The sequence below is a fragment of the Scyliorhinus canicula genome, chromosome 10 (assembly GCF_902713615.1).
Source record: "Scyliorhinus canicula chromosome 10, sScyCan1.1, whole genome shotgun sequence".
Taxonomy (NCBI): domain Eukaryota; kingdom Metazoa; phylum Chordata; class Chondrichthyes; order Carcharhiniformes; family Scyliorhinidae; genus Scyliorhinus; species Scyliorhinus canicula.
Window position 1 is genome coordinate 108234119 of NC_052155.1, and position 15850 is coordinate 108249968.

Here is a 15850-nt window from a genome sequence, read left to right on the forward strand (position 1 = left end):
GCAAGAGTGGCTCAGTAGCACCACCACAGACTGAGTTGGCTGGGTGAGGGAACAAACAAGAGGAAAAAACATACTTGACCTCATCCTCTATCTGTCCATGAGAGTATCGGTAGAAGTAACTACACGCACAGTCCTTGTGGAGACAAAGTGCAGTCTTCACATTGAGGATACTCTCCATTGTGTAGTGTGGCACGACCACATGCTAAATGGGATATACTTCGAACAGATCCAGCAACTCGAGACTGGGCATCCTTGAGGCGCCGTGGGCCATCAGCAGCAGCAAAATTGTATTCAACCACAATCTACAATCTCATGGCCCAGCAAATCCCCCACTCTACCATTACCACCAAGCCAGGTGATCAACCCTGGTTCAAAGAAGAGTGCAGGAGAGCATGCCAGGAGCAACATCAGGCATACTGAAAAATGAGGTGTCAACCAGGTGAAGCTACAACACAGGACTACTTGTGTGCCGAACAGCATAAATAGAGCTAAGTGATTCCACAATGAACACATCAGATCTAAGCTCTGCAGTTCTGCCACATCCAGCCATGAATGGGTGGACAATTAAGCAACTCACTGGAGGAGGAGGCTCCAGAAGTATCCCCATCCCTTTTTTTTAAATAAACATTTTATGGAGGTGTTTATGGTTTTATAACAATAACAAAAGAAACAGTGTACATACCAATATAAACATAGTGCAACGGCCGTCTTCCTCCCTCACAGGTCCCACCTTTCTAATACCCTAGTCTAAACTGAACAAACCCCAACCCTCCCCCTTTCTGCTGAAGGTTAATTTTCCCCAAAGTCGATGAACGGCTGCCACCTCCGGATGAACCCTAACATTGACCCTCTCAGGGCGAACTTATTTTCTCCAGACAGAGAAAGCTAGCCATGTTAGTTAGCCAGGTCTCCGACTTCGGGGGCTTTGAGTCTCTGCAAGCTAATAGTAGCTATCTCCGGGCTATCGGAGAGGCAAAGGCCAGAACGTCTGCCTCTTTCTCCTCCTGGATTCCCAGGTCTTCCGATACTCCAAAAATCGCCATCTCTTGACTCGGTGCCACCCTTCTTTTTAACACCTTGGAGAGGACATCCGCAAACCCCTGCCAGAAATTCCTAATCTTCAGGCATGCCCAGAACATATGAACATGGTTCGCTGGCCCTCCCGCACACCTTGCACACCTGTCTTCCACCCCAAAGAACCTGCGCATCCGGGCCACTGTCATGTGAGCCCGGTGAACAACCTTAAACTATATCAGACCGAGTCTGGCACATGTTGCGCACACGTTGACTCTACTCAATGCATCCGCCAGAGACCATCCTCTAGCTCTCCTCCTAACTCCCCGTCCCATTTGTATTTCAGTCTGAATTTCCTCTGACCCCATGAGTTCCTTGTAAATGTCCGAAACCCTCCCTTCTCCCACCCACATTCTGGAAACTACCTTGTCCTGTATCCCCCTTGGTGGTAGGAGCGGGAAGGTTGAGACTTGCCTGCGTAGGAAATCTCGTGCCTGCAGGTACCGAAACTCATTTCCACCCGTCAGTTCGAATTTCTCCTCCAACTCCCTCAGGCTGGGGAAGCTCCCATCTATAAACAGATTTCCCATTCTCTCGATCCCTGCTCTTTGCGATCTCCGGAACAATCCATCTAACCTCCGTGGGGCAAACCGATGGTTATTGCAGATTGGAGACCAGACCGATGCTCCCTCTACTCCCAAAATGGAGGAAACATGCATGCCTCATTAAATGTCCTCCTCAGCAGCGACCCCAGTATCCCAGAGAACTTTTTATAAAACTCCACTGGGTACCTGTCCGGTCCCGGGGCTTTGCCCGCCTGCCTTCTGCTATTTCCTCCAATCTTCTACCAATCCTTCGTCAACCTTCGGGAACCTCAGCCCTCCTAAGAATTGCCTCATCCCCTCCGGCCCAGCTGGGGGTTCCGACTCATCCAGCCTGCTGTATAGCTCCTTAAACGCCTCATTAACTCCTGCTGAATCTCCAACCAGGTTCCCATCCCTTATTTTCCCAATCTCCCTGGGTGCCTCCCTCTTTCTGAGTTGCTGCGCGAACATTCTACTGGCCTTCTCTCCATACTCATATATTGCCCCCCTCACCTTCCTCAGCTGCTCCATCGTCTTCCCTGTAGGTAACAACCCAAACTCCACCTGAAGTCTCTGTCGTTCCCTTAAAAGCCCTACCTCTGGGGTCTCCGTATATCTCCTGTCGACCTGAAGTATTTCCCTTATCAGAAGGTCCATCTCTGCTCTGTCTACCTTTTCCCTGTGGGCCCATATCGAGATCAGCTCCCCTCTAACCACCGTCTTCAGCACCTCCCAGACCATTGCAGATGAGGCGTCCCCCATATCATTAACTTCCAGATAGTTCTGGATACATTTCCTCACGCCCGCACACCTCCTCATCCGCTAACAGTCCGACATCCAATCTCCAGTTCGGGAGTTGGCCACCCTCCTTGCTCACCTGTAGGTCCACTCAGTGCGGGGCATAGTCCGAGACCATAATTGCTGAATACTCAATTTCCACTACCCCCGTGAGTAAAGCTCGGTTCAAGATAAAAAAGTCAATCCGGGAGTATACTTTATGCATGTCTGAGTAAAAGGAGAACTCCTTCACTCTCGGCTGCCCAAATCTCCATGGGTCCACACCCCCAACTGCTCCATAAACCCCTTTAGCTCCCTTGCCATTGCTGGCACCCTGCCTGTCCTTAAGCTCGACCGACCGGTCTAGCCTTGGGTCAATGACTGTGCTGAAGTCCCCCCCACATGACCAACTTATGCAAATCCAGGTCCGGATTCTTCCCCAACATCCTCCACATAAATTCCACATCGTCCCAATTTGGCGCGTACACATTCACGAGTATCACCGGCAGCCCCTCCAGCTTCCCACTAACCATGATGTAACGGCTTCCCACATCCGCAACTATTCTTCCCGCCTCGAATGGCACTCGCTTATTAATCAGGATCGCAACCCCTCTAGTCTTAGAGTCCAGCCCCGAGTGAAAAACCTGTCTGATCCATCCCTTCCTTAATCTAATCTGATCGACTATTCTAAGGTGTGTCTCCTGCAACATTGCCACGTCCGCCTTCAATCCCCTCAAATGTGCAAACATGCGTGCTCTTAATTAGCCCAATTAGCCCTCTTACGTTACAGGTCATCAGCCTGGTTTGGGGGGGCCTCTTTCTGTGCCCCCACTCCCGCTGATCAGCTATCACCTTTCTTGGGCCAGTCTCCAGCTCGCGCCCGCTCATCCACAGGCCCGCGCCCAGGCAGCCCCCGTTCCCGACCTCCCTCTTGTCCCCCAGCAAAAGTCCCTCCCCCATCAGCACAACAGTTCCTCCTGCTCCCCTCCCCTCCCCAGTAACAACACTTTGCAAATCGCCCCCTTCAACAAGCATAACATCTGCTCACCCCCTACTTCGATTCCATGAGCCAGCCCGCCCAGCTAGCTTGGTAGCCCCCACCCATGTGCCAGGCATTTTCCCACCTATTGCTCCCCCCCCCCCGCTCGAAAACACATATGCAAAAGAAAACAATCCCAACCCAATTGCCCGAAAGAAACAAAGAAATTTTTAAAAAAGAACCCCACATCTAAAATTCACACCTCCATCCCCATCAGTACAAATGCAAACTATAACTCACACAAATATGCAGCAGGCCCCGAATCAATACAGAAGGCAATACAGATAAAGTCCCAAAACTTTTTTTTTAACATGAACGCTGCAGCAAAGTCCACTGCCAGCCCTTTCCTTCTAGTGAAGTCCATCGCTTCCTCGGGCGACTCAAAGTAAAAATGTTGCTCCTCATGTGACCCAAAGACGGGTCGGATACAGCAATCCAAACCTCACCTTCTTCTTGAAAACAGTCAACTTTATTTGGTTGAACCCTGCTCTTCTGGCCATGTCCTCGCTCAGATCTTGATATGCAGGATGCTGTTTTCCCACTTACAGCTCAGTGTCTGCCTGGCCCACCGCAAAATACACTCGTTGTCCAGGTACCTGTGGAATCTCACCACCATCGCCCTCGGGAGGGGGGGGGGGGGGGTGTTTACCCCACACGCGGCTTCCTTGCGAGCGCTCTGTGAGCCCTGTTCACCTCTAACAGTCGGGAGAATGTCCCATCCCCCAGTAACTTGTCGAACATGCCCGCTATATATGCCCCTGCGTCCTCTCCTTCGGACCCCTCCGGGAAACCAATGATTCTCAAGTTCTGCCGGCGGGACACATTCTCTAGGTCCTCCACCTTCTCCAGAAGCCTTTTCTGTTAGTCTCTCAGCATTCCCACCTCCACCTCCATTGTTTTTTGGTGTTGCTCCTGCTCAGTCAGTGCCTTTTCCACTTTCAGGATCGCCTGATCTTGTGCATCTAGTCCAAGTTCCAGCCGAGCAATCGATTCCTTAATCGCATCCAAGCATTCCTGTTTCTGGTTAGCGAAGCCCTCCTGTATGAACTGCATCAGCTGCTCTGTCAACCGCTGGGTCGTCGAGCCAGGACTCTGGTCATCCGCCACGCTTTCTCCCGCTGCAGCTTCAGCGCAGTCCTTCTCTGTTTGCCTATTTCTTCCTTTGTGAGAACTCCTGGTCCGCCTCTCTATGCACTGATGTAGGATTCCTCTTCACAATTGCGTCCACCATCAATTTTTCGAATCAAATCCAACAAAAAATTCGGGGATGAAGGTCCAAAGGTTCGACCCAAGCGGGTGCGACCTACTCCTTCATAGCCACCACCGGAAGTAAATATCCTCACCCTTAATGATGGATGAGCCCAGCACGTATGTGCAAAAGACAAGGCTGAGGCATTCACAACAATCTTCAGCCAGAAGTGCCGAGTGAATGATCCATCTCGATCTCCTCCTGAGATCCCCAGCATCACAACTGTCAGTCTTCAGCCAATATGATTCACTCCACGTAATATCAAGAAACGACTGAAGGCACTGGATACTGTAAAGGTTATGGGCTCTGACAATATTCCGGCAATAGTACTGAAGATTGCGCTCCAGTACGATGGCATCAAGGAGCCCTAGCTAAACTGGAGTCAATGGGAACCAGTTGGGAAAACCTCTGCTGGTTGGAGTCATACCTGGCACAAAGGAAGATAGTTGTAGTGGCTGGAGATCAATCATCTCAACTCCAGGATATCACTGCAGGAGTTCCTCAGGATACTGTCCGAGGCCCAACTGTCTTCAGCTGCTTCATCAATTACCTTCCTTCTATCATAAAAGGTCAGAAGTGGGGGTGTTTGCGGATGACTGCACAATATTCAGCACCAGCAACTCCTCAAGTAATGAAGCAGCCCATGTCCAAATGCAACAAGACCTGGACAATATCCAGGCTTGGGCTGGCAAGTGGTAGGTTACATTCGCACCACACAAATGCCAGCCAATGGCCATCTACTACAAGAGAGAATCTAACCATCTCCCCATGACATTCAATGACATTACCATTGCCGAATCCCCCACAATCAACACCATTGATCAAAAACTGAACTGGATTAGCCATATTAGTACTGTGGCTACCAGGGTAGGTCAAAGGCTATGAATCCTACAGCAAAGTAACTTGCCTCCTGACCGCCCCCCTCCCCAAACCTGTCCATCATCTAAAAAAAAAAAGGCACAAATCAGGAGTGCAGTGGAATACTCTCCACTTACCTGGATGAGTGCAGCTCCAACAACACTTAAGAAGCTCAACACCATCCAGGACAAAGCAACATGTCTGATTGCTCATCCTCCCAGAAACAGTCAAATCCTCGACCCATTACGAACAATGGCAGCCGTATGTACCATCTACAAGATGCACTCAAATAACTCACCAAGGTTCATTAGACAGCACCTTCCAAATCCACTACCATCTGGAAGGACATGAGCAGCAGATACATGGGAACTCCACTACCTGGAGGTTCCTCTCCAAGTCACTCACCACCCTGACTTGGAAATATATCGCCATTCCTTCACTGTCGCTGGGGCAAACCCTGGAACTCCCTCTCTAATAACACAGTGGGTGTACCTACACTTCAAGGTCTGTAATGGTTCAAGAAGGAAATTCATTACACCTTCTGAAGGGTATCTAGGGATGGGCAATAAATGCCGGCCTAACCAGCAACCCCCACATCTCGTAAATGAATTTAAAAAAATTTAAATGTGATTACCTTGATGAGATTCTGGATGAAAAACTTTTAGGCATTTGTTAAATTAGAGATTGCAAATCTTTAAAATATGCCTGGTACTTTCTTTAGTTTGTTTTTGTTCCACTGCATACAGATCATAAATTGTGTTAACATTGTGTTAACACCAACCACCTGCTGCAAAATGGTGGGGACTGCATTAAAATAAGGTGTCAGTCATGGAAGAGATCAATAGCATAAAGGATGGAAGCAAGCTTGAAATGGAAGATGAATACAGCAAACATTTTAAATTATTACTTCCTCCAATTAATCACTGGAGGAAGATAAAAGCAATAGGTCTTCCAAAAACAGAGACAATCATGTTATGATCTGCTGAAGAGACCAGTAGTTTTTTGTTAAAAAGTCGATGAAAGTTTGAAATTCCAGATATCCACTAGAAGAATAAAGTGTAAGATTACATGGTTTTAAAACTCCCTTTATACTACTTGAAGGAAAACGGTAGACAGAATTTGAAGCTGATGAAAAATATTTATTCCATGCAACTGACTAGTACTGATGAATCCTGGGAATTCTTTCACAGGATGTGGGTGTTGCTGGCTGGGCCAACATTTATTGCCCACCCTGAATTGTCCTCGAGAAGGTTGTGGTGAGCCTCCTCCCTGAACTTGGGCTCCTTGATGTCACACTCAGCCAAATGCTGCCTTGCTGTCATGTCAACTCCAAAGTTCAGCTCTTTTAGCCATGTTTGGACCAAGGCTATAATGACGATTGAAGCAGAGTTGCCTTGGCATAACCCAAACTGAGGTTATTGCTGAGTAAGTGCCACTTAATAGCACTGTCAACAACTCCTTCCATTAGTTTTTGCTAATGTTTGAGAGTAGACTGTTGGGAGTGACAATTAACTGGCATAGGTTTGTCCTGCAGTGTGTGGACAGGACAAACCTGGGCAATTTTCAATATGTCAGGTAGATAGATGTCAGTGTTGTGCTGCAACCGGTTTACTGGGAGTGCGACTAGTCTGGACCACAAGTCTTCAGTACTATTGCCGGAAATATGTCAGGCCCATAGACTTTGCAGTATCCAATGTCTTCAGCCATTTCTTGATATCATGTGGAGACAATCAAATTTGCTGAAGACTGGCATATATGATGCTGGGAACCTCAGGAAGAGGCAAAGATGGATCATCCACTTGGCACTTCTGGCAGTAGACGGTTGCAAATGCTTCAGTCTTGTCTTTTGCATTGATGTGCTGGGCTCCCCCATCACTGATTATGGGAATAAGACCAAAAGACTAAGAAATAGGAACAGGAGTAGGCCTGTTCGCCCTTCGGGTCTGCTCCACCATTTAATAAAATCATGGCTGAGTCCACTTTCCTGCCTTCTCGCCATAATCCTTAATTCCTCTACTGATTGAAAACCTATTAACCTCAGCCTTGAAACAATCAAGGACTCAGCATCCTCAGCTTTCTGGGGTAAAGAATTTCAAAGATTCATCAGTCTGAGAGAAAAAAACTCTTCCTCAAATTCATCTGATCACCCCCTTATTCTGTGACTATGCTCTCTGTCCTGTAGCCATCTGGGATGCCACTTCCAGAATACAAAATGGACACTCGCAAAGAATGTAGGGAACTGTCGACAATGTTAGGAAAACAAGCATGCACAGTGCCTGAATGTATATTCGGGAAGCAGTTACCAGACAGAACCGAAACTCTGGGTCGATTAGCATATTGATGGCCCATCTTCGGGAAACAAAGGACTAACACTCAGGTAGTTGATTCTGTTGCAGACATCCCGGCGCCAGAAAGACACAAACAAAGCAAGGCCAACGGCCACCTAAGATACGCCCCGCCATCAGGGCACCCACCCCTTTTATTGGTGAAGATCAATACCAGTGATCAATAAGCGGCCCAATTAATTGGGGCCAGGTTTGAGGCCCGCCTAAAAGTGCGCGAAGCCCCTCCAGGTACAAAAAGGAAACCCCACGAGAGATTCGCTCTCTTGGACTTGGCTCTCAAAGCGGAGAGACCTGTCCACCAGCATCACCAGAAGCAAGTAAATTCAAGGTCAACGCTCGCTACCAGACGTACGACCTTAGCTGTTCTCCTGTACCTCTTCGAACCCAACAACCTCAGATCCGAGCAACGGCCATTGTTCCGCTGACTGAGTGGGCACCCGAAGTTAAGTATAGGTGTTTAGCGTTAGATAGTTTAGTTTGTAGTACTTTGTGCATGTGTAGATCTTACTGTGTGTGTAAATAAATAGTATTGGCTTGAACGAACTAACTGGTGTATTGGCTCTTTGATCGGCATTCGGATTTGAACCTTGTGGCGGTATCAAGAGATAGCTGGTGACTCTAAAGCAAACATAATTAGGATTAAGGAAGGCGACCATACTGACCGCCATATTTAGAACCAGAGAAACAGAGCAACAGTCCTGCACTGTCCCATGAGTGGAAACATCCTCCCAACATTTACCCTGTCTAACCCCTAAGAATCTTATATTTTCAATCATATTGTTTCTCATTCTTTTGAGCTCCAAGGAGTACATATCCAACTTGTTTAATCTTTCCTCATATGGCAGTTTCTCCATTCCTGGAATCATCTGGGTGAACCTCTTCTATACTGCCTCCAATTATAATATATCTTTCCTAAAATAAGGGAACCAAACTGTACACAGTATTCCAAATTTGGCCTCACTAATTTCTTGTACAATTGCAGCAACACTCTTTACTTTTATACTCCATCCTCCTTGAAATAAAAGACAGAATTCAATTTGCCATCTGCACCTGTATGCCAGCTGTCTGGGGTTGTAAACAAGGACCCCCAAGTCTCTTTGTGCGACAGCTTTCTGCAGTCTCTCACCATTTAAATAATAAATTTTGTCCAAAATTTCACATTTCACCACATGAAATTGAGGGGGATATTTATAGAACCTTCTCCTCCAGTTAGTTGGTTATTATCCCACCACCATGCATGATGGCAAAGCTTAGACCTGATCCGTTGGTTATGGGGTTGCTTATCTCTATTGCATGCTGCTAGTGTTGTCTGGCATGCAAGTAGTCCGGTGTTGTAGCTTCACAGGCTGACAACAATAATGTACACTGATTACATTCAGACTGCACAATCCAAACAGAACCCACAAAATCAGAACTCTGAACAAAAATATCAAGTCCATTGAAGCAAATGCTTAAATCGAGTCAAGATCCTCCCCATGCTTACGTGGGTCTCACCCCCACAACCCAAAGATGTGCAGGACAGGTGGATTGGCCATGCTAAATTGCCCCTGAATTGGAGAAAAATATATTTTTTTAAAAATTGAGTAAAGATAATTCAATGGATAAATGTAATCGTGCAAATTAGTTTTTTTGTTTAAACCGTTACTTCTGACAAGAGGAATTTCAGTTCCTGTGGAGGAAAAAGCATTTTAAGTTTTTTAAACTTTTGGGAGATTTGAGAGAATCCAGTGACCAGATTGGACAGAGTTTACATAGACAATGCAAAGAATGCAGGAGAGAGTTATATGGATAGATCCTTGGGAAAGAGCCATTGTAGAGGGACTCTGGTTGTGCAAAACCTCATTCTGGAGGTCTCCAAAACCTCATTCAGGAGGTCTCACTCACTTAAGCTCGAACCCGAGAATTATGCGATACTGACAGATCACGCACAAGTTCACTAAAGGAGGTTCAAAAGCAAGAGTTAATACCAGTAGACTAAAAAAAATCTTACAACTATGCAGACAAAGGAAATGTAGATCGGAAGTATTGATGATAGATGCAAGATTTAAGATATTAATAGATACTGCAATTACAACACATACCTGGAAATAACTTGTATACATTAGCAATACTTTGCAAACTGTATTGACAAATCTGAAATGTTCCATTGGAATCTCAGTACTTAAAAATGAATTTCAATAATTTCACAAGATGGAAAAGTCTGTCAAGTTATTTAACCTACCTGTTTAGCATTCTCAATATAAGCAGCCATGTATTCATAAGCAGCAGCCTGAGCATTGACTCTGGTTTCTGTCCCTTCAACAGGGAGAGCAAAACTGTCCATTATGATCATTGTTTCTCCATCCACTTTTCCCAGCATTAAGCCCATTACTTCCAGATTACCACCCGACCTGGCATGCATCACCATCTTTAAAAGTGCAAGGGCCGAGATCTTACAATACTTGAAGTAATGATGACTGGAATAAATAAATTACAATAATTAGAAAAATATACAGTTTAATTTTTCTGACAGACACAACATATTTCTTGCAATACGCACTAAAATCTGATGTAAATATCAATGGATGGAATTAAAGCAAAAATCACACAATATATACAATGGTTATCAATATTATTCAGTATACTAAACATATTAAAGATCATTGTCAAAATAAAAGCTGAACACCAAAGCAGAAATTATGATATTCATTTGTTATGCAGGTAAAGATAATAATAATCTTTATTAGTGTCACAAGTAGGCTTACATTAATATTGCAATGAAGTTACTGTGAAAATCCCCTTGTCACCACACTACGACACCTGTTCAGGTACACCAAGGGAGAATTCAGAATGTCCAATTCACCTAACAAGCACGTCTTTAAGGACTTGTGGGAAGAAACCGGAGCGCCTGGAGGAAACCCACACAGACAGCGACCCAAGCCGGGAATTGAACCGGATTCTGGGCTATAAAATAACAGTGCTAACCACTGTGCTACCATGATACATAAAGCAAGCCACAATTGAAAGAACTCACTGCTCTTCTTTCAGTGTTGTGGGCCAGATGAATAGAAAGTCAGGTAAGTTCTCACCCAATGCAGCACTCTGTCAGTATTGCACTAAAATATCATCTGATATTCTGTAAAGTCCTTTGGAGGGGTGTAAGCGTACAACATTGTCCTCAGTAAGCTAGCTAATTAGAAATCCGATCCCTCAACCAACATTACAAAAACACATTATCCATCTCATTGCTGCTTGCAAACTGACAGCAGAGCTTCTGGCATTATAACAATGACTAAACTTTAAAATGTACTTCATTTAGCTGCAGAGTACTTTGGGAAGTCCTGAACTCCATTCCCCTGAATTCCTGATTCTGCAATCCAGCACCAACTCACAAGCACCACTTCATCTCTTCGGCCACAGTGAGCAGAATACTACTGTGCCAAAGGGGTACCTTTGCCCCAAAGGCCGCAGTATGGAATTGCCAACCTTCTGCTGCCCCCTTAGCTCTTCAGTGCTTCTCCAAAGCCCCTATAACTTAAGTCTGCCAGCCACAATGCTCTTACTGCCTCAAGCTTCTTTCTGCCTAACTGGGACATCTTCCCGCCCCTGCCTGGGACCCGCCAGTCACATGATCCAGGTTTTTCACACCGTTTTCTCTTGTGCAAGTCCACTGGCCCAAAGAACTACAAAATATTGAACTGAGCATGCGCTCCCCACTCCCGGTATATGCATGCGCAAAACCCCCGAGGTCTGTCATGACTAGGGAGTTTCCAGCCACCACTCACGATCAGAAGGCAATTTGGATCTTGTAACAGTGGCTAGGCTTCAAAAAGAAAACCATATACTTCAGTTATATAGATAGATTGGAGAGATTGGAGAAATTGGTATTGTTTTCCATGGAGAAACAAATGTGAGAGGTCTTCAAATCATATCTTAACGTGGAAAATAGACTGCCAAAGTTTATGAAAAAGAATACTATTGTACCTTTGCAAATTCAGTAGTCTTCAAATTAATGGCATAAAAATATGATCCGCTTTGCATCTGGATTAGATGGGTCTTAAAGTGTATGTTAATGAGTCTCAAGTCCATATCATGGAGCTACATATATAAAAAGACTTATTTGCACATATCTTAAGTTTCAATGTTGGTGCTCTGATTTAGGATTTATCCAATGAGGCAAAAGTACGAAGGATTGTCCATTGTAAACTTCTTGATCTACAAATTTCAAGAACAAGACAAAGGAGAAAGACAAGCGCAAATAGGACTGCTTTGCACATCATCAGTCTCATTGTCAGGCTTGGACACCCCCGATAATCATCATCATAAAATACTTGAATTTTCATGTTTAATAACCAGTCAGTTACTAAAAGGCTCACATGATTTTCTGTAACCATGAATGTTGCCTCTTCAGTATTCACATCGAATGGAAATTATTTAAATAGGCACAGTGCATAATCACAGATCACAATGTTAACTGGGTACACGGCTAAGCAGGGTGGGAAGCTGAGAATTAGTCAAAGTAGGAATTTGGTGCAAGGAGGATCAGATAGTCATCTTTGCCTTTTCATTCTCCTTAAGATACTGTCCAAATGCAGTGTGTACCATCTAAAAGATCCACTGCAAGAAATCACAATAATAATAATCATTACAGTGACTTCATTGAAACCTACTTGTGACAATACACAATTATTATTGTTATTGTCACAAGTAGGCTTACATTAACACTGCAATGAAGTTACTGTGAAAATCCCCTCATGGCCACACGCCGGTGCCTGTTCGGTTACACGAAGGGAGAATTCAGAATGTCCAATTCACCCAACAGCACGTCTTTCGGGACTTGTGGGAGGAAACCGGAGCACCCACGCAGACAAGGGGACAATGTGCAGACTCTGCACAGACAGTGACCCAAGCAGGAATCGAACCTGGGAGCCTGGTGCTGTGAAGCAACAGTACTAACCACCACTGTGCTGCCGTGCCACCCTTAGACAGCACGTTCTAAACCCACAAACACTACAATATAGACGGACAAAGGCAACAGATACGTGGGAACATCACTGTCTGGAAGTTACTCATGGACTGAGCAGTTCAAGAAGGCAGCTCACCACCACCGAGAGGGAATTGGGGATAGACAATAAATGCTGGCCTAGCCAGCGAAACCACATCCCTTGAATGAATTTTTTTTTAAAATCACATGAAACAGCAGAGCAGGCTCAAAGCACCGTGCAGCCTACTTCTCATCTTTATATTCTTATATACATTTTCACAGCAGCTAATAAAAATAATCTGCCATTTGTAAAGTCAGTGCTGTAGCATTAAAAAAGGTGGTCTGTGAGAAAAGTTCGGAAATTTAATTTGTATACAGTATGTACTTATATAGAAAACAGGACACACTAAATTGCATGTTGGGTTGTAATAAAATTACAACCACAACATGCCCCTTTGCCCCAAAAGTTTTGCCCAAAACACTCTTTCTGAATAAATTTCATTTACTGGGGTTATATTTAAGTCTCTACACTGATGAAACAAAGGTCGGGCCTACTAGACGTCTCAATAACAACGTTTCAAACATTCAGACTTACTCTTTAGTCCATGGTTTAGCTGCGAGGATCTCCTGCTGTTGTTTTTTGTCATATTTGTAGATCTCATCGATGCTCTGAACTTCCTGCATGTTATTCGCCAGCTCCCAGGTCTTCTGGGCGATATTACCACTCACACCAGCCATGTTCTTCTACCTTATTATTCGCCCGTTTCACTTGGCTGCGCGACAACTGCCTCTGTCATTCAACGCCGCACCTCCTCACCAGTTTTAATATTAAATAACTACCACACCGTCAGCGGCCTCAGGCCAGTCTCAGCGGTGACAGCTGCGGCCCGGCTCCGCGCGGGGGAACAAAAAAAAAAATCACAATAAAAGAACACCAAGTCAGTTAACTTATAAATGTCGTTAACTATTGATTCTCAAAGCACAGTTTATCTTTTAATTTTGTTCACTTAATTTAACACCAACTGTTTCAAGGATAAAGTCGAATTGCGAGGCCTCTTCAGCCTTCAGGGAGTGATGCGCCCTCTAAAGGAAGTAAGTGGAATACCCGGCAAACAGGGCAATGCGACTTTTCAATGGCTAACACCCATTGGATACCAGGAAGAAATGTGACTGTGACCATTAGATTACACAATAATCAACTCAAAGAATTCATGCAAGTTCAAAGTAACACACATTTGTTGAGTTTCCTTTGATATTACTTATAGTTAGAATATTATTGAGTATTTCTAAAAAAAAACATTTGCCAAAGCTTTTCATCTTGCACTCATCAGGGCAATCACAAGAATACCAATGCCAGGGGAAGCAGCAACGGTATGCAGAGAGGGTGCTAATTGGTTGGCAAGTGGACTCTGGTTGGTTGGGGTGTTGCCATAGAGAATGCACCAGATGATGGTGACTTTGAGTTAACTGACAATCATTTGAATTTTAAACCAGGTACCTTGACTCTGATTGGTCAAAGCAAGGCATGTCCCTTTCCGAGGGTCCGAGGAGGGTGGGTTTTGCTTCTTCGTTGCACGGGAGCCTGGGGATGAGCCAAGATTTATGCTTGCTGTGAATCCTATTGTTTTCCTTGTGGTGGAATGCCTTTTTGGTTGTTTGAGTGACCTGTTCTCTTCCCTTCTTCATTGGTGGTTGCTTGGCTTGTACCAGGGAAATTCATATTCTGGTGTCTTGATATCTTGTTATCCGGTACATTTGTTCTGGTAGCTCTAACTTTTCCCTCCTTTCTTGGAGGCTCTGGAGGTTTGGTCATAATCTAAACATGTTGCTGCCTCTCTGTGTAATAGTATAGAACGATGTTGTTTCTGCATTGGGCCTTAGTCTGGGGTTAAGTTACATTGTAAAAAGCGAAAGATTTATACAATCTGAAAGAGAAACCAGAGTGTACTAAGTTGCATTGTATGGTATATATGTAACTCCTCTGAGAACTGGTGACTTTGAGCATTTTCTTTGCATTGTGAGGGTGGATATGAAGAACTCATACATGGGGGCAGATGAGTCTGGTATCCGAGGAGAAGAGGCTGTGGTGGGTCACTGGTGCCTTTGGTGTTGCTAGAGTTGAGGGAGATGTACGTTGATGCGCACCCAAACATGGCACTGAATATTTATCTTGATTTCTCATAGTACTTGCGGGTTGACAGTGTGGGAGCGTGTGTACCATTTTACCATGGTTTGCATGGCCTCATCCTGTAACTTCCTCGGTCTCTGGTGGGGTGTATAGGTACCTAGTTATGTCTGGTGATTGTATTGAGTCAGTTGTGATGTTGCTCTCCTATCGCTCTCTGTACTTACAAAATCCTGTTTATGGCAATGTATTATTTTGTAATTTAGTTGTGTTGCTCTCTAAAATGTAAAACATGAATAAATATACTTTAAAAGCAAAAGAAAACAGATGGCCATTCCATGAAAATATATCCAAAATGTGCAGGTTAGGTGGATTACCATGCTCATTATCCCTGAGTGTCCAGGGATGGTGCTGGACAGGTGGGGTTACAGGGATAGGATGGGGTGGATGGGGGAGTATAAATGGATAGAGGGTCATTCAAAGGGTCAAAGTCTTGATGGACAGGATGGCCTCCTTCTGCATTGTAGGGATTCTATGATCATGGACTTTATCCGTTTGTATAAAAGATTTAGGAAATTCAATCTGGGGCTCCTGGATCAGGAATAGCTTATAAATTATTGGATTGTGCTAAGGTATCTCATATGGAGAAACACCATGTCCTAATAGAACTTTAGTTCTTGGAAAAGGAAAGTCCGATGGATCAAATGTTAGCCACCTTAAAAGGTTCCCAGGGGAACAATTGTTTCCTTCAGCCTTCATGGAACAAATAAAACACTATGTGATGAAACAAACAATTGAATACTGATTGCCAGATTTGATATAGTACAGGTACTGAAACAAGGCAGGAATTAAAGGCAGACAGAATGATAATGAAAATACTTTTAGCAGATCTGGCT

At 44.7% G+C, this 15850-nt stretch overlaps 1 protein-coding gene across 1 annotated transcript in view; it reads right to left on the reverse strand.

Moving 5' to 3' along the window:
- cops5 (COP9 signalosome subunit 5) overlaps positions 1-13919 on the reverse strand; it is a 100478-nt gene extending 86559 nt beyond the window's left edge. Inside the window, exons 1-2 of the mRNA XM_038809532.1 lie at positions 13425-13919; positions 10088-10322 (exon numbers count right to left, since the gene is read on the reverse strand). Of these exons, the coding sequence (XP_038665460.1) occupies positions 10088-10322; positions 13425-13567 (378 nt within the window). The 5' untranslated portion in view covers positions 13568-13919. The remainder of the gene's footprint in view (positions 1-10087; positions 10323-13424) is intronic.
- Positions 13920-15850: the final 1931 nt, after the last annotated feature.